The 23930-nt window shown below is 45.4% G+C and overlaps 1 protein-coding gene across 3 annotated transcripts in view; it reads right to left on the bottom strand.

The window, feature by feature from the left end:
• LOC140491621 (flotillin-2) overlaps positions 1-11906 on the bottom strand; it is a 97878-nt gene extending 85972 nt beyond the window's left edge. For all 3 annotated transcript variants that reach the window (XM_072590071.1, XM_072590070.1, XM_072590072.1), the window contains exon 1: positions 11745-11906. In XM_072590071.1, coding sequence (XP_072446172.1) covers positions 11745-11793 — 49 coding nt within the window. In that variant the 5' untranslated portion in view covers positions 11794-11906. The remainder of the gene's footprint in view (positions 1-11744) is intronic.
• Between the last annotated feature and the right edge of the window lie 12024 nt (positions 11907-23930).

The following is a 23930-nucleotide window of genomic DNA, read 5'->3' as shown; positions in this document are numbered from 1 at the left end:
ACCACCAGGTTATAGTCCAACGGGTTTATTTGGAGGCACTAGTTTTTGGAGAGCTCTTCCTTCATCAGGTGATTGTCTTGTATTTTTTGCGTATTTTCCCACAGATGAAGCTCATATAACTGTGTAGAGGGTAAAGGTCAACAGGTCAGAAGATCCTATATTTCAACTCTTAGTTATGAGAAGTTTGCTATTGCCAAACTCTCCACCTTCGCACGGACATGGATTTCTTATCCTTTTCTCCATGTGTACATATTTCCCCCCATTCATCGCTGGAATATCTTCCAGTTCTGATCACAACTCCAACATTAACCCATCTTGCCATGATGTTACAATATTCTTCAATTTGTTTCAAATCACTAGTAATCTCAGTTTTTCTATAACAAAAAGGGAGTGAGGAATCGGTTTTGGGTTAGAAAAAGCATTTGCTGAAGGTGCCTGGCGTGTTGCTGAAGTTTGGAGGGAATTTTCAAAGTGGATGGTCAATGACTATCCGGATTCACTCACACATGGTGGTGCTAGAATGAGGACATGAAAAGTTTCTCTCAAATATTCTCGATAGTCAGTCAATAAGTTTACCAGCCCCCATGGACTAGATGGGTGTATCAAGACCAGGAACTAGATTATGACAATGCCCATGTAACTAGATTCAGCAAGCTCAGGGAGAGGAAGAATAATCTTCTTGATATTTAATAGTCTACATCATTAAGAGCCAGCACTGGAAATGTCTCCTCTGAACAGTCAGAAACCTTTTAAATTGAGTTATTAAGACAGTCGGGACATCTGATGGGTAGCAATGCATTAGTGGAATTTAATTTATCGACCAGTCAGGCTAGCTCTCGTTTCTCAGAAAGAAAACTCATCCCATCATGTGTTGTTTCCAGAATAAATGTGCTTTCCATTTAGTTATCACAATCAGACAACATCCCAAACAAAAAAAAAGTAGGATAATTTTATTAGAATGGTCTCATCCTCCTTATCTATTTACATCATGAGAATGAGCAAATATTTTAGCAGTTAGTTCCTCCCCAGGTTTGCCATTAACAGGAAGTGGAGATGTAAGAATAGACAACTGGTGGCAAACTGATACAAGACTAGCGCCATGAAAGACTAGACTTCAAGGAGACAGGAGCAACCTTAGCTAACACACTAGGCCCAGCTCACTAGCAAATTACCTTTGAGGTTTCAAGCACAGAATATCAGTGGTTTTTAAATCCTTCCATAGCCTCAACCCTCTACTAATCCCACAACTGTCTAAGATATTTGCGCTTTGCTAACCTTGGTCTCTTCAACATACCCAACCTTTACTGCTCCAATATTGGTGGCTGTATCTTCGGCCATCTACAAAACTCTGGAACTCCAGCTTGCTGTCCTCTTGAAATACTACTTAAATCTACCTCTTTAACCAAGCAACTGGTCACTTACACATTTCAGTAGAGCATACTGGAACATTTCATTATGTTCAAGGAGCACCGTGAGCGGCAGAGTGGTTAGCACTGCTGCCGCACAGTGCCAGAGACCTGGGTTCAATTCCTGCCTCAGGCGACTCTGTGTGGAGTTTGCACATTCTCCCCACGTCGGCGTGGGTTTCCTCTGGGTGCTCCGGTTTCCTCCCATAATCCAAAAAAAATGCGCAGCTTAGGTGAATTGGCCATGCTAAATTGAGTGGGTTGCGCTTCGACGGGTCGATGTGGACTTGTTGAGCCAAAGGGCCTGTTTCCACACTAAGTAATCTAATCTAATCTATAGAAATGTGGTGGTTGGATGGACCATGCCCCTTGCATCTGTGCAACACAATTCCACAATTAAATCCCCAAAGTTATAATGCGAGATAGTCCCAGTTTCATCTACACACATTGCAGATCATGCAGGAAACATGACTGAAAAAAGTATATAAATAACCGTCTGATAATACAGAACTTAAAACAATACTAAAAAGGAGACAAGGAGCCTAGCTATTTGCCTTGCATTCATCAGAACTAGAATATAAGAAACAAGACTTGATAAAAAGGACACCATTTTATACCATGTGAGAAAAGGGTGCTGAATTTTTGTGTCACCATAAGAATTATTAACTGTATCTTAATTCTCAGATCAGGAAGGTAGAGTCCAATTGATCAAGGTGATGCAGAAACATGGAGAAAGTGCACTGTTTGCACAAATTCATTTTGCTTACAATAATAGGTCCTGTGCATTTATATAAATCTATAGATTCTAACACATCACACTGTGAATCCCACTGATGATCTTGAATTAGTCTCTGGTGTAACTATTGGCACATGCACACTCCCCTGGAATAAAATGGTGTTCCTCTGGTCAGATTGTTTTTTTTAATCTGGTCCTGATGAGCGCAAGTGACTTTTTGTGTCCTTTTTGGAACGTTGTAAAAGTTAGATCAATAGAGAAGCACTCTCACCTAGACTGGAGGGAGAAACATGGTTATTACTTAAACATAAAACTCTACTGCAAGCACTGGGGACCAATTTGACTGTGACTAATTATGACAATGTAGTGAAGCCAGGGCGAATGGAGAGTGCAAAGGCTACTCCAGCTTCCAGAATCAAAGAAGTGGAAATTTCAATCATTCTTTCCCTTCCTTAACCAAGCCCCTTCCCCAGGAGCTCTTATTCTTCATCATCGACTGTCCCAGCAAAGACCCCTCAAAACACTAAGGGAATCAGAGAGCTTCCTTTATGCCAAACCACTGCCTGAGCTGGCAAAATCGAGTCAATCATTTCTAGGACAGAGTGCACCAAATACACCGATTCCTGAAAATAAAAGGCCCTTCCACATGGATCAAGTAAAGTTAATATGTCCAAACCCAGAGTGGTTATTATGCCAACTGACAGTCAGCCAGAACACTGTTTCACTTCCACACCAAGTTGATTAACAACAGACTAAATTTCCAAACAGCTTAGTTTTTGCTTCAGACTTCCAACCTCCCATACTAAACAACCCAAGGTCTTGGAGCAACATTGCTGTAAATGTTTCATTTTGATCTACATGGTTAAAATCACTCTCAAACTGTGTCCTTGGGGCCAGTGAACTAGGGATGTGACTCAAAAAAAACATAGCAACTGTCTTTGATATTTGCTCAACCTACTCTGGACCCTGCTGCCCCTCTCAGTGGCTCAAACCTGCTCCGGACCCTGCAGCCCTCCTCACTGCTACAATGTCCAATTCTGGCATCAACATATTTGTACAGCACCTCTCAGGACTCCAGAATCAAAGAATTCCTACAGTGCAAACTGGTCATTTGGCCCAACAGGTCCACACCTCCAACAAGTAACCCACCCAGACCCATACCCCTAACCTATTACACTACACTTACCCTGGACTAATGCACCTACCCTACACGTCCTGCAACACTATGGGGTGTTTTAGCATGACCAATTCACCTCACCTGCACATCTTTGGATTGTGGAAAGAAACCAGAGCACCCAGAGGAAACTCACACAGGCACGTGGAGAATGTCCACATAGACAGTTGCCAGAGGCTGCAATCAAACCTGGGTCTCTGGCACTGGGAGGCAGCAGTGCTAACCACTGAGCCACCATGCAGCCCCCAGTTTCACAATCAAAGTATCTGCAAAGTTGTAATAAGAACACAAGAACAATATTTAGATCAAGTGACCCATCAAGCCTGCTCTACATTGCAATACTCTCAAGACAGTCCTTATGCTTCAACTCAACGTTCCCATACCCTCCACATTCCCCTCAATTCCTACAAAGACTCAAATCAGCCTTCTCCAAACATTAAAATTAGCAAACCACACACAGTTGTCTGGGATAACAAATTCTAAGAATCACAATACCAGTAAAAAAAAATTCTCATCCCAGTCCTAAATTATTATCCCTTTAACTTGGGACTGTGCCCCATGTTCTCAAATCTCCGGTCTGAGGGGAACAACCTCTCAGTATTTGTCCTGTCAAACCCCTTCAGAGTCTTTTATCTCTCTGAGATTGGCTGTCATTCTCCAGAGGATACAGACCCAATTTACTCAACGTCTTATCATAGGACAAGCCTCTTACCCAGGGACTGAACTTCTGAACATTGAATGGACTATTTCCAGTGCAAGAATGGTGTATGTGCACCATCCAAAGGTTCCTCCCTCAGACGGAATGGGAATCAAAGCCATGCTCTTGTTGTTATTCTAAATCACAAATAGACCATTGAGCCAGCCAAGCTAACGTGTAACTATCTTCATATCTAAGGGAGGAGATTGCAGACATTGAGACGATTTGTACACACCATTCCAGATGGGAGACAAAAGCTGTCAGTAAATAATAGGAATGTAGGATATGCTGAAGCCAACTTCCACATCACAAATTCTCAGAAAATGAAACAAGGTAATAAGATAAACTTTTATTTTAAGCAAAATGCTATTTATTGAGAGACAAATATTATTCGGGACTCTCAGGGAGGCATGTAGGGACGAATCATTTCCATACCAGATTTGACACACCCACATTTCCCACAGGAGGTACTGGAGAACAGTGAAGGAGTGCTGGAATTACTTTGTAACTTGAATGTTGCAAGCCAGGCCTGCAGGGTCTGTCTGGTGGCAGCTGGAACATTTCAGTTCCAGTGCAAATTAGAGAGTGGGAACTGGGCCCTATGTTTCCTGCACTGTTAAGCCAAGAGTCACAGCGGTCAAACTGGTCACCTCTCTTTTGCTAACTTTGGATTTTAATAAGTCAGTGGCCTTACTCTTGTCTCTAGCAGGCACCAAAGGGGATTATGCAACACACCCGGAGCGGGAGAAAATGTTCCAGCTGGTAGGCTGACCCTGAACAATTCTCTCCAGAGAGTTACCGATCACACAATGTGGCTCCATGAGCCTGAAAAGGGTAGACTTTAGTGAACAAACTAATCATCTCTCTCTCTCTGTAAGATAACTAAAGAAAGCTTTAAAAAAATGCAAGTTTTTTTTAGAAGACACGACATTTCTAGGAACTATGGTGCAGGTTAAGTGAGTTGGAAGAATGAACTGTGAATTATTCCTATAATTTGAAGGCAGATTATCTTCTTAGTATCCTCCTCATTCATTACAGGCTTCCAATGCATTGTGAAAATATGTAGTTTCTCCCCCCCATGACCATTCATCTTCACCAACTTGTTTGAAATCTGTGGTGGACTTGACAGTTTTATAAACCCATACAATCTCCAAAGCATAACCATTCACCAGCACCAAACACACTGCTGGCCACGTGCCTTGGAACTATTGTTACCTGTGAATGTGCTGAGTAATTTAATGCGGTTAGATCAAGTAGTGCAAGCCCAGCATTCCCATCCCAACCATTAGCTCTCAGTGGTTCCCTGCTAGATTTATGGATGTAACCGTGAACTAAGGCAATGTCAAGGTTATTTTTTGCAATCATTGCTTCACTATTGCACTAGAGCAGTGATCAGTAATCCAGCACATCATATGTCCATCACTGTGTCACACCCAATGTCCTCTACAGAGTATAGATAAAGAACACTGGAGGTGCAAATAGCTTTCTAATGGGTCACAAATTAAAGGGCTAATTAGGTAATTGAATGTGAATGGAGATGGGCTTTGTGATTCTGCATGTGCAGATCTTAGCTGGGACACAGCTTGGACTATTACGTTTGGATTGAGCCACTCACCAGGACTTGGGGCTAAAACCAGAACTCTGGCTGTCAACCATGACCCAGGGACTCCTGCTACTAACAGCAGTGTTGTAAACATTGGGTGAGAACAGCAGGAAGTTGACAACACTGTAAAGCACCCAATACTCTTCACAGAAACATCAAAGCATGATAGCTGACCACCCACGGAAATATTCACAGTGGTCACCAAAGATCTGATCAAAGAAGTTTAAATAGACAGTCTTGCAGGACCAAAACAGGTTGAGGGGTGTCTGCAGGGAGGGAATTCCATGGCCTGGGACTTGGTGCAACCTCCAAAGGTGAAGAGGTTACAAGTACTTCAAGATTGCAGAACTGATAGAAAGCAGGTACCTCCGAGGACTGTAGGGTTGGAGGAGATTACAGGGGTAGACAGGAGTGAGAGAACATGGATGGGATTTGAAAACAAGGCTAAAGATTGGAAAATTCAGGTGTTTCCCAATCAGGAGCCAGTACAGGTCTATGTGCAAAAGGGTGATGGATGTATGGGACCAGATACCGGCAAGGAAATAAATACAGTAGCTATCATGAAAGAGTAAGTGCGAGGAAAAATTAATGGGGTGAAAGACCATCACGTCCCCTGGGTCTGACTGCATGCATCCTGGAATATTAAAAATAGGAGCTGCAGAGACAGTGGATGCACTGGCTGCAATCTTCCAGGAATTCTGTGAACGTGGAAAAGCTGCAGGCAACTGGAAACTTAGGTAAAGACAAAAAACAAACTGCAGCTGCTGGAATCCAAAGTAGACATGCAGGAGGCTGGAACAGCACAGCAAGACAGGCAGCGTCAGGAGGTGGAGAAGCCAACGTTTCGGGTGTAACCCTCCTTCAGGACCTGAAAAGTTGCCTTCTCCACTTCCTGATGCTGCCGGCTTGCTGCAGTCTGCCAGTCTCCTGCTTGTTAACTACAGCAATTGGAAACTGCCAATGTAACACCTTCGCTTCAAAAGGGAAGGAGAAAACATCTCAGGTTACTATAAGGCAGCTAGTGGAACATCTGTTCTTGAGCTAATGCCAGGGTCTAATATAAAGGATGTAATAGTGGATCATTTAGAAACACATAGTAATGATTAAGTGGAGCAGTTCAGAAGGGTCATTGTACCCAATTAGAACATTTAAAAAGCATGTGGATGAGTATATTAACAGGAAGGGTTGAGAGGGAGAGTTCTGAGGAAAGGTCACTCAACCCAAAACATTAACTCTGATTTCTCTCCACAGATGCTGCCAGACCTGCTGAGCTTTTCCAGCAATTTCTGTTTTGGTTTTGATTTACAGCATCTGCAGTTCTTTCCATTTTTCTTTAGGGTTTAGAGGGATATGGGCCAAATATCAGCAAATGGGACTAGACCAGTTTAGGATATCTGTTCAGCATGGATGAGTTAGACTGAAGGGTCTGTATCTGTACTGTTTAACTCTATATACTCAAACAATACAGAGATAAACCAGGATCGGAGTATTTAACAGCCAAAGTAATAGTGGCATTGATAGCTTTAGCAGCAAATGAGCTCAGTCAGGCAACATAATAAGTAACATTCCGGGCACACAAATGCCAGGCTATGACCATCACCAACATGAGACAATCTAACCACTGCACCTTGTTACCATCACTGAATCCTCCACTATCAACATCATTGACCAGAAATTCACTACATAAACACAGTGGCTACAGAAGCAGATCAGAGGCTAGGAATACTGTGGCAAGTAACGCGCCTCCTGACTCCCAAAGCCTGTCCACCATCTACAAGTCAGGAGTGTGATGGAATACTCCCCACTTGCCCTGGATGGGGGCAGCCCCAACAACACTCAGGAAGCTTTACACCATCCAGGACAATGCAACCCGCTTGATTGGTACCACATTCACAAACATCCATCACCAATGCTCAGTAGCTGCTGTGTATACCATCTACCAGACGCACTGCAGAAATTCACCAAAGATTCTCAGATAGCACCTTCCAAACCCACCATCACTTCCATAGAGAAGGACAAGGGTAGCAGATACAGGGAAACATCACCACCACCTCCAAGTTACCCTCTGAGCCCCTCCCCATCCTGACTTAGAAATATGTCCCATTCCTTCATTGTCGCTGGGTCCAAATCCTGGAATTCCCTCCCTAAGGGCATTGTGGGTCAACCCACAGCACATGGAATGCAGTGGTTCAAGGCGGCAACTCACCCCCACCTTCTCAAGGGGCAACTAGGGACAGGTAATAAATACTGGGCGCAGCCAGTGACACCCATAATCCCACGAATGATTAAAAAAACAAAATCAGAAGTGAAGAGAATCAATATGTAGCTGCGATGCTCTTTGTGGGGATGGAATTCCAATCCATCTGGAGCATTAAATCAAAAACAGAACATTTCAAATGAACAGTCAGACTTGCCATGACACAAAGACAAGCACCTTACTGTCAGGAGCTCATGTTAAGGGTGTGATTGCTTGGCTGGAATGAAATCAAGAAGAACAATGGCAGGGGAAATGGATGCTGTCCAAAAAGCCATGAAACGTCAAGCCTTGGAAACTTGCTAAAACTGAACCAAATAGTTCATGTAGAGTCTTGGTGAGAATTGTTCCCAGTAGGCTTTGTGCTTCCCGTTGCATTCTCAACAACCATGTTAAGATTCATGAGCAACTCAAGAAAACCAGAAATAGTCTCTCTCCACTGTCTGCAGCAAGGTCCTTGAGAATTCTAAATCAAACCCTTCTCTACCCCAGTGGAAACAGTGTCAGTGTATGATATCTTCCCTGATAACTTCAGATTCCCATCCCGGAGCTTCAAAACTCTTCACACAATGAGTTACGATCAAGAGCTCAGTGTACAAGAGATCTGCACCACTACTGTATGGCAAAGATTCAAAGCCCAAGATACCGGACATCTCTGACACATCACCGTTCTGACAGTTCAATACAAGCTCACCCTCAGTCCAATAATACTTTTTAACAGCCTGAAGCATTGTTCAATCTTTCCAAAAGAATTCCACTTTTTGCTTCCAACCCCCAACGTCAACAATGACTGAGAGCCTACAACCAGGTTAAGTCAACACATGGATTACAACAGAACAATAAAATGACAGACAACAATCCTAGCACTGCTCATTAACAAGAGTTAAACTCTCCATGTTCCTCCCAAAACCTCCCTCTCTCTGTCTCTCGTATTCACTACTGGAATGACAGGGAATGAGGTGAGGGAGGGTAAATAACCACTGGCTGTTGAATGGCCAAAGGTCAGGTAAGAGTTGCAGAAGTCGGATGGGGAGAGAGCAAGGGTGTCTGTATAATACAATAATCCAAGTTATTGTCATTGGAAAATGAGTCTGTCAGAAGGGAACAGCACTCAGTTTTGAATCTAAAAAAAATCTAATGTGCTTCATCTCAACAAAATCTCACCTTTTACCCAAACTGGAAAGGCCTGACCTTCCCAAACCACAAAAAGCTTAAGCAGACTATAACAGCTGGTATTCCTCACAAACCGACAGCAAGATTTCAAAAACTCAATAAATACAGGGCAACTCTGCCAGGATGAAAAGCTGGTTGGCCTCAGTTGCAAACCTGCAGCAGAATGAAGGTGAGAGCAGTGTTGAGACAAGTCCAGTGGGCAGCACTCTAACCTCAGGGTCTAAAGGTCAGGGGTTTGAACACTACACCAGAGATTTCAGCCAATACTCGAAATCAGTGATCCCAGTGAATTTGTCAACTGCCTGAGATGCTGCCTATCAGCTAAGAGGTTTAAAGAGAGTCTGCCCACTCCAGCAAATCTAAAACAACCTGTTTCAAGAGAATCATGAGGGTTCTTTCCAGAATTCCATCCAAACATTACCAAAGACAAAAGCTAATTGATCATCATCTCATTGCTATCTATAGGAGCTTACTGTGTGGAAATTGGCTGCAGTGCTTTCATACATTTCCACAGGGACCAGACTTCATAAACAAAAAAATTTAAAAAGTGCTGAAAAGCACTTAGAGTTGTCCTGAAGATGTGAAACACGCTTGAAAAAGGAAAGTCATTCATTTTTACAAAGGACCGTCTCAAATTTGAAGCTGTCTCCACTCTGTCTCAGATGCTCTGCTTGAGAATTTAACACAGCCATCTGGTTTTCTCTTGTAACTGTACATTCAGAGTCAGTTTTCCCAAGTTAAAACTGACATACAAACAACAGGTACAATATCAAAATCACGATGGAAGACCGATTCTCATTTTCGGATCCAAATTCACCTTTTTCTCTGAAAAGAGCAAAATTACACTGGCAATCAGAAATACAAAGAAAAAGCATCAGAAATATTCAGAGCAGACTGTGTCTGTGCAAACAGAAACAGAGATATTCCAGCAAACATCACCACTCTGAAATGTTAACTGGTTTTCTCTCCACAAAATGTTGCCCCATCCACTTTGTTTCCAGTATTTTTGATTTTTAAATGGTATTCTTTCATACTGACTTGACAAGGCAGACAGAGGTAGTTTCCACAGCTGGTTGACATACTTAAGGCTGAAATGGACAGTTTTTTTGGGTATCAAAGGCAGAAATTGCTGGAAAAGCTCAGCAGGTCTGGCAGCATCTATAAAGAGAAATCAGAGTTAACGTTTCACTTTGAATGACCCTTCCTCAGAACTCTTGATTTCTGTCCAGAGATGCTGCCAGACATGCTGAGCTTTTCCAGTAATTTCTGCTTTTGTTTCGGATTTACAGCATCCACAATTCTTTTAGTTTTTTAGATTTATTGGTACCTCAATGAATCCAGTGATATGGGGAGTGGGCAAGATAGTGAAGTTGATACTTATTTCTGATCCATTATTTTTAATGTTCTTAAAGTGTTTACATTGTCACCTGCCCAAGTCAGAACCAAAGCCAGTGACTTCACTGTGTCCCGATAGATGGTTACTAGGAGATGCAAATGAACACAAGGTTCAGCTCTCCTCTCAAATTCAACACTCACACCCAGCTCAGCCCTAGCCTCTTCAGCTAACACAGATCAAACAGAAATTTAAGAGGCTAATTTTACTAATGGCCAAATTAAGATGGAATCACATCATCTCATCTCATATAACAATGACAGCATGCTGTGCACACACAAGTGATACAGAGGCGGTTAAACGAACATTTCCTTCGCAAGCAAAGTGTTAACAGACAGACCCTTACAGAAACACAGGGAAATTCAAGATTGAACTAAAAACTAACAAAGATTTGTACAGCATTTGCTAACTCAAAGAAATACCAGAAAAACTTATTTGTATCTGGGAAGTGTGTCATTGTGCAATATACTACATGCATCTCTCCATTCACGTTCAGGTACACACCCTAGTTCAGCTACACAAACTGATCGTCAACATCCAAACATGGCATGCGTAAAATCCCTGCCAATAGGAGTATTTTTTTACATTATGTTTGAACTAAAAACATTTGTGGACATAGAGAGGGAGCAGAATCTGAATTCTGGACAATTGCTTTGACTTTTCCTCCCCATTTTCAGCTAAACCAAAACCTATGGAGGCTGAACAATTCACAGAACGACTGACTTGGGGGGGGACCCCATTCTAAACAACAACAACAACAACAACAATAATAAAAAGAAGGAAAGCCATAAATGAAAAGAGGGTGCGATTCCTCCAACATTTAAATTCCAGACGAGAAACCAAACAAGAACAGATCCAACCTCCTTGAAAACAAAATAACCACGTCAATGAGTTGGGGGGGGGGGGGGAATCTCAGTAACTTAGGATATTTGAAATCAACTTTGAAAAGATGAACAGTGGCATTTAACCTGGTGAGAGAAACAAATTTCTAAGCAACAGAGAGGAGGGGGGGGGGGGAAAAAGTTGTGTGAAGAAACTGGAACCCCTGAAATAAATGAAGCATTTTAAATCTGCAGCCGATTTAAAGCTTGATTTAATCGATTATTTCCAATAGTTTCAGCCCTGCGAGTGCGGCCTAGTTTCTCAGGAGTTCACTCCCACCCCCTCAACGGCCTTTATTTTAAATTTTAACCTTTTTTTTGGTTAAAATGTTTTTGTTTTGATCCCCCCCCAAAAAAAGGGGGTTAAATTAGCTCCTTATTCCCCACCAGCCCGCTTTGAGAGGAGGGGTAAAGTGGTTTTTATTACCTGACACCACCAGAGCCTCGTTAGGTCCCACCGTGTGACAGTTGCCCATTTTCGTCGCCCGCTGCTCTTCCCCCCCGTTTCGTCTCCTCACAACAACCACCACCGAGCGGCAGCGCAATCCCAGGCTCAGACTGACACTCGCCCCACCCCGTCTGCGGGGCGGAAACCGGCCCCACCACCACCACGTCCCGCCTCTCCAGCGGCCGCCGCCCCGCAACGGCTGTCACACTCCAATCCCTCCGCCGGGCGGGGGGGGGGGGGGAGGAGGTGTTGTGTCGCATCAACATGGATCCGGCCCGAGCCAGGGGAGGGGCGGAAGTCGCCCCGCCTCCGGCCGCTGGGTCTCACTCAAATCGTTCCGTCCGAGGGAAGGGCGGGGCGGAAGTGGCTTGCAGGCACCCCTGCCGCCCCCCACAGTGTCACACCGAAACCGCACCGGAAAGGTTTGTCATTCCTCAAGGTGCCCTGAGGGGAAATTGTAAGAGAAACTTAATTTCTTCATCCCTCTCATGTTACTTAATAACGAACTGCTTACTGTTTCAGCAATTTAACAGTCAAATTGCACAAAATCGGATCTTTCCACTCACCTGCATTTTTAATGCAAACTTCTATTTGTGCAACATAGAAAATAAGAGCTGGAGAAGGCCATTCGGCCCTTTGAGCCTGTTCTGCCATTCAACATGATCATGGCTGATCATCCATCTCAGATCCCTGTTGCCACTTTGTTCCCTTATCCTTTGATTCCTTTAGACCTAAGAACTATTTCTAACTTTTAAAAAAATTCAGTGTTTTAGCTCCCACTGCTTTCTGTGGCAAAACATTCAACAGGTCCCCACTCTCTGGGTGCAGACATTTCTCCACACCTCAGAATGAAATGGTCTACCCTGTATCCTTAAATGGTGACCCCTCAAACTTATTCTTGTTGTCTATTCTGTCAACTACTTGTGAAAACAAAGCATCAAACCTTGAACTAACCAACCTCCCAATTAAAGCAAGAAAAGCTGTAATTTATTTAAATCCTCTCTCCGTTAAATAATTGATGGAAGATTGATTATTTCCACACTTGAGGAAGGATATATTGGCCTATAGTGGATATAGTGGCAGGGCACAATTTCAAAAGTTGCAGATTATAGTAAGGTTAGAGAGTTGTAGAATGTGCAGAGGCCAGTGTGGAACTCCCAAAGGACATTGCCAAGTTGGTGGAGTGGGCCGGTAAGTGACAGATGAGATTCAATACAGTGAAGGAAGAGGTGATGGGTAGAAAGAACATGGAGAGACAGTGCAAAACAAAGGTTACTAGTCAAAAGGATTTGCATCAGCAGACAGACCAGGTGCCCAAGTCATTCAAGGTGCTAGGACACTTAGTAAAGCTTACAAGACTGTAACAGGGGCTTCAGTAATAGGGTAATAGAACCCAAGAGCAAGGGGTTTCAGGTGACCTTACATAATGCCCACTGGTTAGACCCCAGCTGGAGGGTTGTGTACAGTTCTGGGAGCCAGGCTTTAGGGGGATGTGGAGCTTTGTAGAGAGTGCAGAAGGTGTTTATGAGAATGTCTTGGGGATGAGGAATTTCAGTTTGGAGCATGTTCACAGTTAAAAATCACACAACACCAAGTCATAGTCCAACAGGTTTATTTGAAAGCACTAGCTTTCAGAGTGCTGCTCCTTCATCAGGTAGTTGTGGAGTCTAAGATCGTAAGACACAAAATTTATAGCAAAAGTTTACTGTGTGAGTTTACAACTGCAATGATATATTTAAAAAGACCTGGATTGTTTGTTATCTCATCTCATCTTTTAGAATGACCATGTTGGTTTTAGTTCTTTCATATGTAAGTCCCAGAACTTTTCTTAAAATTACATTCTCAAATGAACTTTAACAATAGGTGCCATTTCAGCTCAGATAATGCGTTGAAGGTGTGAGGTGCCCTGTGTGAGGCTGTCTGTGCCCCAACCAATGTTCAGACTGATTCTAATCTAAAAAAGGGATTTACAGAATCTTACATGGATTCATGCAGTTTTTGAGCAAAATAAAATGTAATTCTGCAAGTACAAATTCACCCCACAAACTTACATGTGTGTGTGTGTGTGTGTGCATGTGGGTGTGTGTACAGCGGTGTGGGTGCCATAAGTGTCTGTGAGAGATTGTGAGAGTGTAAAGGGATATAAGTCTGTGAGAGGGTGCGTGTGTGGATGTGTATATGTGAGTGTATGAGGGAGAGCTTGCGTATAAGAGAGGTTCTGCGTGAGTATAAGTGTCTATAGGAGTGTGTGTGTGTGTGTGTATAGTGCAATGGGGTCACCTGTAGTACTACATGAACCCAAAGTCCCGGTCAAGGCCATCCCCACGGGTCGAGCTTGACTATCAGCCTCTGCTCGGCCACCTCGCATTGCTGCCTGTCCTGAAGTCTGCCTTGGAGGATGGTCACCTGAAGGTCTGAGATCGAACGTCCCAGACCGCTGAAGTGTTCCCCAACTGGGAGGGAACACTCCTGCCTGGTGATTATTGTGCAGTGTCCATTCATCCGTTGCCGTAGCCTCTGCTCGGTCTCACCAATGTACCATGCCTGCAGCGTATGAGATAGACAACGTTGGCCAAGTCACGTGAGTACCTGCCACGTACATGGTGGGAGGTCCCCACATGTAATGGTAGTGTCCATGTTGATGCTCTGACACATCTTGCAGCTTCCACTGTGACAACGTTGTATGGTGTTGTCCTGAAACAATGCAAAGTGACCGAGCAGAGGCTGATAGACAAGTTCAGTACCCATGGGGACGGCCTCAACCAGGACCTTGGGTTCATGTCACACTACAGGTGACCCCACTGCACTAGACACATACACACACACCTATCGACCCACACGCTCATGTAGATCCTCTCTCATACACAAGCTCTCTCTCATAGGCTCACATATACACTCCCACACTCACACCCACATACGCACCGTCTCACAGACTTATACACCTTTACACTCACACTTGCTCTCATACACATACACACAATCTCTCACAGACACTCATACCTGCCCCCCACCCCCGCACACACACACACATATAAGCTTATGGAGTGAATTTGTACTTGCAGAATTACATTTTACTTTGCTCAAAAACTGCATGAATCCATGTAAGATTCTGTAAATCCCTTTTTTTAGAAATAGAATCAGCCTGAACATTGGGGCACAGACAGCCTCACACAGGGCACCTCACACCTTCAATGCATTATCTGAGCTGACATGGCACTTATTGTTAAAATTCACTTGAGAATGTAACTTTTTTTTTAAAAAGTTCTGAGATTTACATATGAAAGAACTAAAACCAACATGGTCATTCTAGAAGACGAGAGACTTAACAAACAATCCAGGTCTTTTTCAATCTGTCATTGCAGTTGTAAACTCACACAGTAAACTTGTGCTATAAATGTTGTGCCTTATGATCTTATACTCCATAACCACCCGATGAAGGAGCAGCGCTCCGAAAGCTAGAGCTTCCAAATAAACCTGTTAGTGGTGTGATGTTTAACCTTGTCCCAACCCCAGACCAACACTGGCATCTCCTGGTCAGTTTTGAGGTTAGAGTGGAGAAGCTGGGCCTGTTTTTCTCAGAGAAGGGAAGGGTCAGCTTCATAGCCATTGAGATTTACAGATCAGAATAAGGCCCTTCGACCCACCGAGTCTGTGCTGGTCAAAAACAACTGCCGTTCCCGTCCCGTGCTCCAGCATTTAGCCTATAGCCTTGTATACCTTTACACAACACCTGGTTATAGTCCAACAGGGTTTATTTGGAAGCCCTAGCTTTCGGAGCGTTGATCCTTGATCAGGAAACTACTGGAGTAGGATGATAGGTGCCAACACTAGCACCTCCACATCTTGTATACCTTGGCACATCTAAATACCTCTTAAAGGGAAAGGAGACCTGATTTAAGTAGTCAAAATCATGAGAAATCAGAGTAAAGTGGGAGAAAATGTTCCAACGCATGAGAAGGTCGAGAATGCCAGGGCACAGACTGTTTTTGGTCATTAGTAAAAGAAATGAAATTGATCTGAGGTCAATCTTTGTCACTCAGTGAGTGGCTTGGGTCTGGATTGCTCTGCCTGTGGTGGTGGTTGGCAGGGGGGTGGGGGGGGGTGTGGGGAGGGAGGTGGGGGGGGTGTGGGGAGGGAGGTGGGGGGGGTGTGGGGAGGTGGGAACAGGGTCAATCGCGGCCTTCAAAAACCATAATTATCGACAAGGAAAACCTTCCAGCGATGTAGCTCTCACAGAGAACCAGTGTGGGCATGATGGGCCAAATGGCCTCCTGCACAGTAACCATTCCGTGAGGGAATGTTTTATCAAGGACCCAGCTACCTCATCATAAAGGTGTCAAAGAACCCACAGGATAAAAGAAGAGCAGGGAAGTTATCCCCAGAATCCTGTCCAGATATTTTCCAATCAACCTGTTCATGGATGTTCTTACACCCCTCTGGAGCAGGTAGGACTTGAACCCAGGTCTCCTGGCTCAGTAGCAGGGACGCTACCAGTGCACCATAAGAATTTCTCAGAGCCCTGTCTAATATCTATCCCACAATCAACCTAATTAAGGCACAGATTATTTGGTCATTATCCTAGTGCTGGTTATGGGACCTTGCTGTGTAAAGTATTTCAATACAAGGGGTGTCCCATTCAGGACAGACAGGAGTGTTTCTCACAGAGTACTGTGAGTCTGATCGTCAGTAGGCAGTGGGGACAAAGTCATTTAATTTTTTGAAGTGGAGGGAGATAGATCGTTGATAAACAAAGGGGTGAAAGGTTATCGCAGGTGAGCATTAATGTGGAGTAATCAGATCAGTCACGGTGGTACTGAACGGCAGATCGAGGGGCAGAGTGGCCTACTGCTATTCCAAATCTATAAGTTCACCTGGACAAGTTAGCTGCTGCATTTCCTACAACAAATAAAATACATCGAAACTGACTATAAATGGCTTTGGGATGTCCTGAGGTTTTGAAAGGTGCTCGGGAAATGGAAGTTATCTTTCTGTAGCCTCCTGCGAAAGGATTCTCTGCTGTGGCATGTGAACCAGTGACTGGACACGGTTTCTGCACTAGTTTACCGAGACTGCAGTGCCCACCCTCTGCTGGTCACTGCTGAAACTGTGCCATTACTTGGAGACTTCAATAAAAGTTTTGTTAGCACTGCTCACAACCTCGGGACATTGCAATCTGCGCTACAGCAGGTATCAGTGTTTGAAACTTTGGCACAGTTACATTGTAGGAAAAACAGCAGCCCTGTTTCACACAGCAAGATCCCACAAACTGCAATCTGCTCACGGTGGTTATGGGCTAATGAACAGCCAGAATCCTGGAAGAACCTGGAGAAACAAAATCAGGGAGAGGCCATTCAGTCCATCGAGACTTTGATGTTTCAGGAACATTTACATCAATCCCAGAAGAGTCAGCACCATTAGTTAATATAGTTAACTTAATAGTTAACACACGAGGAACGTTTTGAGGACTCTGGGTTTATACTCAATGGAGTTTATATTGATATGGGGGGATCTAATTGGACCATACAGATTACTGAACGGACAGAGTAGATGTTGGGAAGATGTTTCCATTGGTAGGAGAGACGAGGACCCAAAACTATAGCCTTAGAGCAAAGGGAAGGCCTTTTAGAACAGAGATAAAGAGAAACTTCTTCAGCCAGAGAGTGGGGAATCTGTGGAATTCATTGCCACAGAGGGCTGTGGAAGCCAGGTCATTGAGTACATTTAAGACTGAGATAGATAGGTTCTTGGAGATCGAGGGAGTCAAGGGTTACTGGGAGAAAGTGGGAGAATGGGGTTGAGAAACTAATCGGCCATGATTGAATAGCAGAGCAGACTCAATGGGCTGAATGGCCTAATTTCTGCTCCTGTGTTTCGTAGTCTTCTGGTCTTAATATCATGTCCAAATGATAGCAGTCTGACCCCTAGTACTGACCCTCCAACCGTGGAGTACTTCCTCAACACTGACCCTTCGACAGTGCAAAACTCCCTCAGCACTGACCCTCCGACAGTACGGCACTCCCTCAGCACTGACCCTCCGACAGTGCGGCACTCCCTCAGCACTGACCCTCCGACAGTACGGCACTCCCTCAGCACTGACCCTCCGACAGTGCGGCACTCCCTCAGCACTGACCCTCTGACAGTACAGCACTCCCTCAGCACTGACCCTCCGACAGTGCGGCACTACCTCAGCACTGACCCTCCGACAGTACGGCACTCCCTCAGCACTGACCCTCCGACAGTACAGCACTCCCTCAGCACTGACCCTCCGACAGTGCAGCACTCCCTCAGCACTGACCCTCCGACAGTGCGGCACTCCCTCAGCACTGACTCTCCGACAGTGCAGCACTCCCTCAGCACTGACCCTCTGACAGTGTGGCACTCCCTCAGCACTGACCCTCCGACAGTGCAGCACTCCCTCAGCACTGACCCTCTGACAGTACGGCACTCCCTCAGCACTGACCCTCCGACAGTACAGCACTCCCTCAGCACTGACCCTCCGACAGTGCAGCACTCCCTCAGCACTGACCCTCCGACAGTGCGGCACTCCCTCAGCACTGACCCTCCGACAGTGCGGCACTCCCTCAGCACTGACCCTCCGACAGTGCAGCACTCCCTCAGCACTGACCCTCCGACAGTGCAGCACTCCCTCAGCACTGACCCTCCGACAGTGCGGCACTCCCTCAGCACTGACCCTCCGACAGTGCGGCACTCCCTCAGCACTGACCCTCCGACAGTGCGGCACTCCCTCAGCACTGACCCTCCGACAGTGCAGCACTCCCTCAGCACTGACCCTCCGACAGTGCAGCTCTCCCTCAGCACTGACCCTCCGACAGTGTGGCACTCCTTCAGCACTGACCCTCCGACAGTGCAGCACTCCTTCAGCACTGACCCTCTGACAGTGCGGCACTCCCTCAGCACTGACTCTGACAGTGCGGCACTCCCTCAGCACTGACCCTCTGACAGTGTGGCACTCCTTCAGCACTGACCCTCCGACAGTGTGGCACTCCTTCAGCACTGACCCTCCGACAGTGCAGCACTCCCTCAGCACTGACTCTGACAGTGCGGCACTCCCTCAGCACTGACCCTCTGACAGTGCAGCACTCCCTCAGCACTGACCCACAATGAGGGAAACACAGTAGCCAGGGTCAATGCTTTTGGTCACTGCTCCGGAGATTATGCTGCCTGCCTGTAGTCATTCAGTCAGACATTCACTGTCCGTGCCTGACCATCACCACAACGAGCCCTTGTCGTTTGTGTCAGGAAACAAACAAAGTGATGGTTCCCATGTATTCCCCTCTCATTTCCCCAAGTCCACAACCTCTTCATCCACGGTGTCTCCTTGTCTGATCAGCAAAGGTTAAAGCAGTTGGGAGTCTATCACTGGTATTTAGAAGCATGGGAGGTGATCTCATTGAATATATCAGATTTTTCAGGGGCTTGACAGCGTCGATGCTGAGAGGTAGGTTCCCCTCATGGGAGAGTCTATCCAGAGGGTACAGTCTCAGATCACAGGACACCAATATAAGACAGGGACGTGGAGGAATTTCTTTGCTCAGGGAGTTGTCAGTGTTTGGAACTGCCTGCCACAGAGAGCTGTGGGGGCAGAGTCACTGTGAATATTCCGGAACAGTCAGGGAATCGAGAGTCACAGGGAAAGAGCAGAAAAGTGGATGCACAGAATGTTGGGTCAGCCATGATCCTATTGAATGGGGCAGCAGGCTCGAGGGGCCAAATGGTCTTCTCGTAGAGTCATCGAGTCACACAGCATGGAAACACACCCTTTGGCCCAACCAGTCCACACTGAGCATGTTCCCAAACTAAACTTGTTCCACCTGCCGGCTCCTGGCCCATAGTTCTCCAAAACTTTCCCATCCATATATCTATCCATATGTCTTTTAAACATTGTAACTGTAGCCACGTCCCTCACTTTCTCTGGCAGCCCATTCCACACACAAACCACTCTTTGTATAAAATGATTGTTCCTCATGTCCTTTTCAAAATTTTTCTCCTCTCACCTTAAAAATATGCCCCCTAGTTTTGAAATCCCACAGTGTAGGGAAAAAAAACCCTTGTCATTTACCTTATCTATACCTCTCATGATTGTATGAACCTCATTAAGGTCATCCTCCTTACACTCCAGTGAACAGAAGCCCCAGCCTTTCCAGCCTATTTTTAATAACCCAACTTTCAATTCCTGGTAACATCCTGATGAATCTTTCCTGAACCCTTCCTATAACAGGGTGACATGAATCTGCACACAGTTCCCATGATCTTGTTAACCCTCTTGGGCAGAGCCGATAAAGCGTGGCGCTAGGAAAAGCGCCAAAGGTCAAGCAGCACGAAAGGAGCAGGAGAGTCAATGTTTCAGGTCAGGACCATTGGTCACCTCCCCTGCTCTTCTGGTGCTGCCTGACCTGCTGTAGTTTTTCCAGATCCACACTCTGACTCTCCAGCATCTGCAGTCCCTCACTGTCTCCAGTGTCCCAGACAGAACCTACATGACCACACTGAAGCAAACACAGAGGCTGAACGGCCTCCTTCTGACTCTGGGTCTCATGGTCTCAGAGTGTGTTGTGCAGTGTTCTGGTTTTGTTCGGGTGCACTGTTGTGTTTAATGACTGAGATCATGGGTCAGTCTGGGTTAATCCTGAGTTAACAGGTTGGAGTGTTCCTGTTGCCAGGAGCAGAATATGCTGCTGTGCACCAGTGAGTGATGGTGGCATCAATTTGGACTGCGATGCACAACATGGTGGAATAGCCCGCTACTGTTCGCTGTTTCGTCCTGATCTTTATTCTTTCATTGGGCTGGCATGGCCAGCATTCACCATCAGGACAGTTAGGAGTCAGCCACGTCGCTGTGTACTGGAGTCACTTCGAGGCCAGGCCAGGTAGGGATGAGACAAAAAAATCTGCAGATGCTGGAATCCAAAGTAGACAGGCAGGAGGCTGGAAGGATACAGCAAGTCAGGGCAGCATCAGGAGGTGGGGAAGTCGACGTTTCAGGTATAACCCACCCCCAACTCTGAAGAAGGGTTATACCCAAAACTCTCCATCCTGCAGGCATCCTGCCTCTATTCCTGATGAAGGGCTTTTGCCTGAAATGTCGATTTTCCTGCTCCTCGGATGCTGTCTGCCCTGCTGTGGTTTTCCAGCACCACTCTAATCTAGACTCTTATACCCAAAACCTCAACTTCTCCACCTCCTGATGCTGTGTTCCTCCAGCCTCCTGCCTGTCTGGGCCAGGTAGGGATGGCAGATTTCCTCCCTCTGAACTCAGTGGGTTTTTTTAATGGCCGTGAGAGTTTGTCATGGTCGCCATCACTGAGATTAGCTTTATGCTCCAGACATTTAACTGTTCACATTTAAATTCTACCTGATGCTGTGGTGGGAATCAAACCCATGAGGCGAGAGTTGACGTTGGATCTCTGGGTGACTGAAGCACAGTTACCGTGACAACCACCTCCCCACTCACTGACAGCCAGCTGCTGAAGGAGACTGTACCTCTAATAGGTAAGGCATCCCTGATTGGGAATCGTAACCACTTGTTAACTGTCACGCAGAGATTGTTTTGTGGCTTCTTCTTCGGAGGACGGGGACAGTTCAACTCCCTGAGGGCTTTTCTCAGAGTTTATTGAACTATCTCTCGTAGCAGCAGAGTTGGGAACCAGAGGGATGTGGAGTTAAAATAATTAGTTTGAGAACCAGAGAGAGGGACAAAGAGGATTATTTGTGACACGGGTTGTGCTGAAAGGGCAACGGAAGCAGATCCAACCGGAACCATCACAAGGGAACTGGATAAACAACTGATAGGGCAAGTTTGGCAGAACTCTGGGGACACAACAGGGCTTTCAAACATAGCTAGCACAGGCACTATGGGCTGAATGGCCTCTTCCTACACTGAGAAATTTGATACAGAATGATGTGATTGAGAGATAGGTTGGGAATTGTCAGCTACCTCCCAACTGAACTGGTCAAATTATTTACAGATATTTTATAAAATGGAGAGCTGAGCAAGTCCTGTTTAAACCACTCAAGACATTAAATGATCAAAGTTCAACCCATAAGACCATAAGGCATAGGAGCAGACATTAGGCCATTCAGCCCATCAAGTCTGCTCTGCCATTCCATCATTGCTGATAAGTTTCTCAACCCCAATCTCCTGCTTTCTCCCTGTAACCCCTGACCCTCTTGATACTCAGGAAACTATCTCTCTCAGTCTTAGTTACACTCAATGACCCAGCCTTCTGTGGCAATGAATTCCACAGATTCCCCACTCTCTGGCTGAAGAAGTTTCTCTTTGTCTCTGTTCCAAAAGGCCTTCCCTTTACTCGAACCCACAGCCCAGTCCATTTGGCCCATCACGCCGATGAGAGTAATCCCACCCTTCTCTTCTCAAACTTTGCCCTTCTGCAAATTTTCATTGAGTTCCTTGTTAAATCCTGGTGTCAGTAGTCTCTTGTGTGGGTCGTTATAACAAATTATTCTTTTAATCTCTTCCTCTGATTCTTTCTTCTGAGAATCAACAACACAACGCAACACTTTGATTTCCCATGACATAAATTTAAACATAGAATATTGGTCAAATTCACACATTAAACGATGATTAAAAATTATCTGATTGGGAAGTACTTTAAGAGATGCTGAGGTCAGGAAAGGCTCAGAGAGCACTTTTTAAAAAATCTATTTCTCACTTTCGATGTTTGTCTTTCATTTTTAAAAAAAATTGTTTGTGAGTTTGTTATATCCTGCCTGAGAGGAACTGGGCTGAGGTGAACAAGGAGAAAGTGAGGACTGCAGATGCTGGAGATCAGAGCTGAAAAATGTGTTGCTGGAAAAGCGCAGCAGGTCAGGCAGCATCCAAGGAACAGGAGAATCGACGTTTCGGGCATCAGCCCTTCTTCAGGAAAACAAGTGTTGGTTCAGCCTCTGTGACTCAGAGTGAACTGGATGGGGAGCTTCTGGCTGTGAGGATGGGCTCTCCGATAGTGAACACACAAGCCTCACCCTGCATCTGTCCTTTAGTTATAACGTTATCTCTGTCTCAGGCAATGGTTTTCTTCTTTCTGTGTGTGAGGTGACAGTTGCTTGTTGCATCATTTTTGTTTGCAGCATTGGGGTGGGGTGGGGGGAGGGAGTTCACTCAGCAAAGTCTCAACCATGGGCCACTGACAGACTCCCAACAGTTACAACACAGCCCTGTGCCCACAGGCTGCCAGACATCCCAATCCCCAATCAGTCTCTTTCAGCTCCAACACCAAGCTGTGGCTCGCTGTCAGTGCCCTCATTCGCTCTCAGAAAGTTCCCCTCGCTCCTTGAGCTTCCCCACGGTGGGGGGGAGGGGGGCGATAGGACTCTCACTGGCCCGTGAATTCAGAGACACAACTCACGTTCTCAGCATCCATATTTGAATCTGGTGGGGTCTGAATTCATTCCAAATCTGGAAGTAATTACTGTTAATTGTTGTGAAAACCCATCTGATTCAGGGAAGGAAATCTGCTGTCCTTACCTGGTCTGGCCTACATGTGACTCCAGACCCACAGCAACGTGGTTGACCCATCTCTGCCCTCTGAAATAGCCTAGAGAGAGCCAGTGAGAGATAGGGAATAAATCCTGGCCCAACCAACTGTGTCGCTCACATCCCTGGAAAGAGTATAAAACAACTGCCATTTTGTGACCAAAACACCAATCTTCCTTTCCTAGCTTCCCTACAGCCTGGAGGATGGAGCAAAAACATCCCCATTTTCTGAAATACTGGACCAAGAATCCTAGGCTTTTCAAATAACTTTTAAAAGTAAAAGAATAAGGCAGGCAGCTGGACTAGGCCCTGGGGAAATGACACAGACACAGAGACGGTGTGGAGGAGTTGGTGTTGGACTGGGGTGGAGGGACAAAGTTAAAAATCACCCAACACCAGGTTATAGTCCACCAGGTTTAATTGGAAGCACTAGCTTTCGGAGCAATGCTCCTTTATCAGGTGGTTGTAGAGTAGAAGATCATAAAACACAGAATTAGTCACAGAATTGCAGACGCAAAGACAACTGCTTGGAAAAGCATTGTTCCGCCAGAAAATCCAATTCACACATTCTCTCTAAAAGAATAATTAACCCCATCCAACCCAGACTGAACGGGGCTTTGGTAGATCAACTGAAATAAATATTCATGTGC

The sequence above is a fragment of the Chiloscyllium punctatum genome, chromosome 19 (assembly GCF_047496795.1).
Source record: "Chiloscyllium punctatum isolate Juve2018m chromosome 19, sChiPun1.3, whole genome shotgun sequence".
Taxonomy (NCBI): Eukaryota; Metazoa; Chordata; class Chondrichthyes; order Orectolobiformes; family Hemiscylliidae; genus Chiloscyllium; species Chiloscyllium punctatum.
Note: the sequence above shows the minus strand (reverse complement) of the source record. Positions and strands in the feature narration are given on the sequence as shown.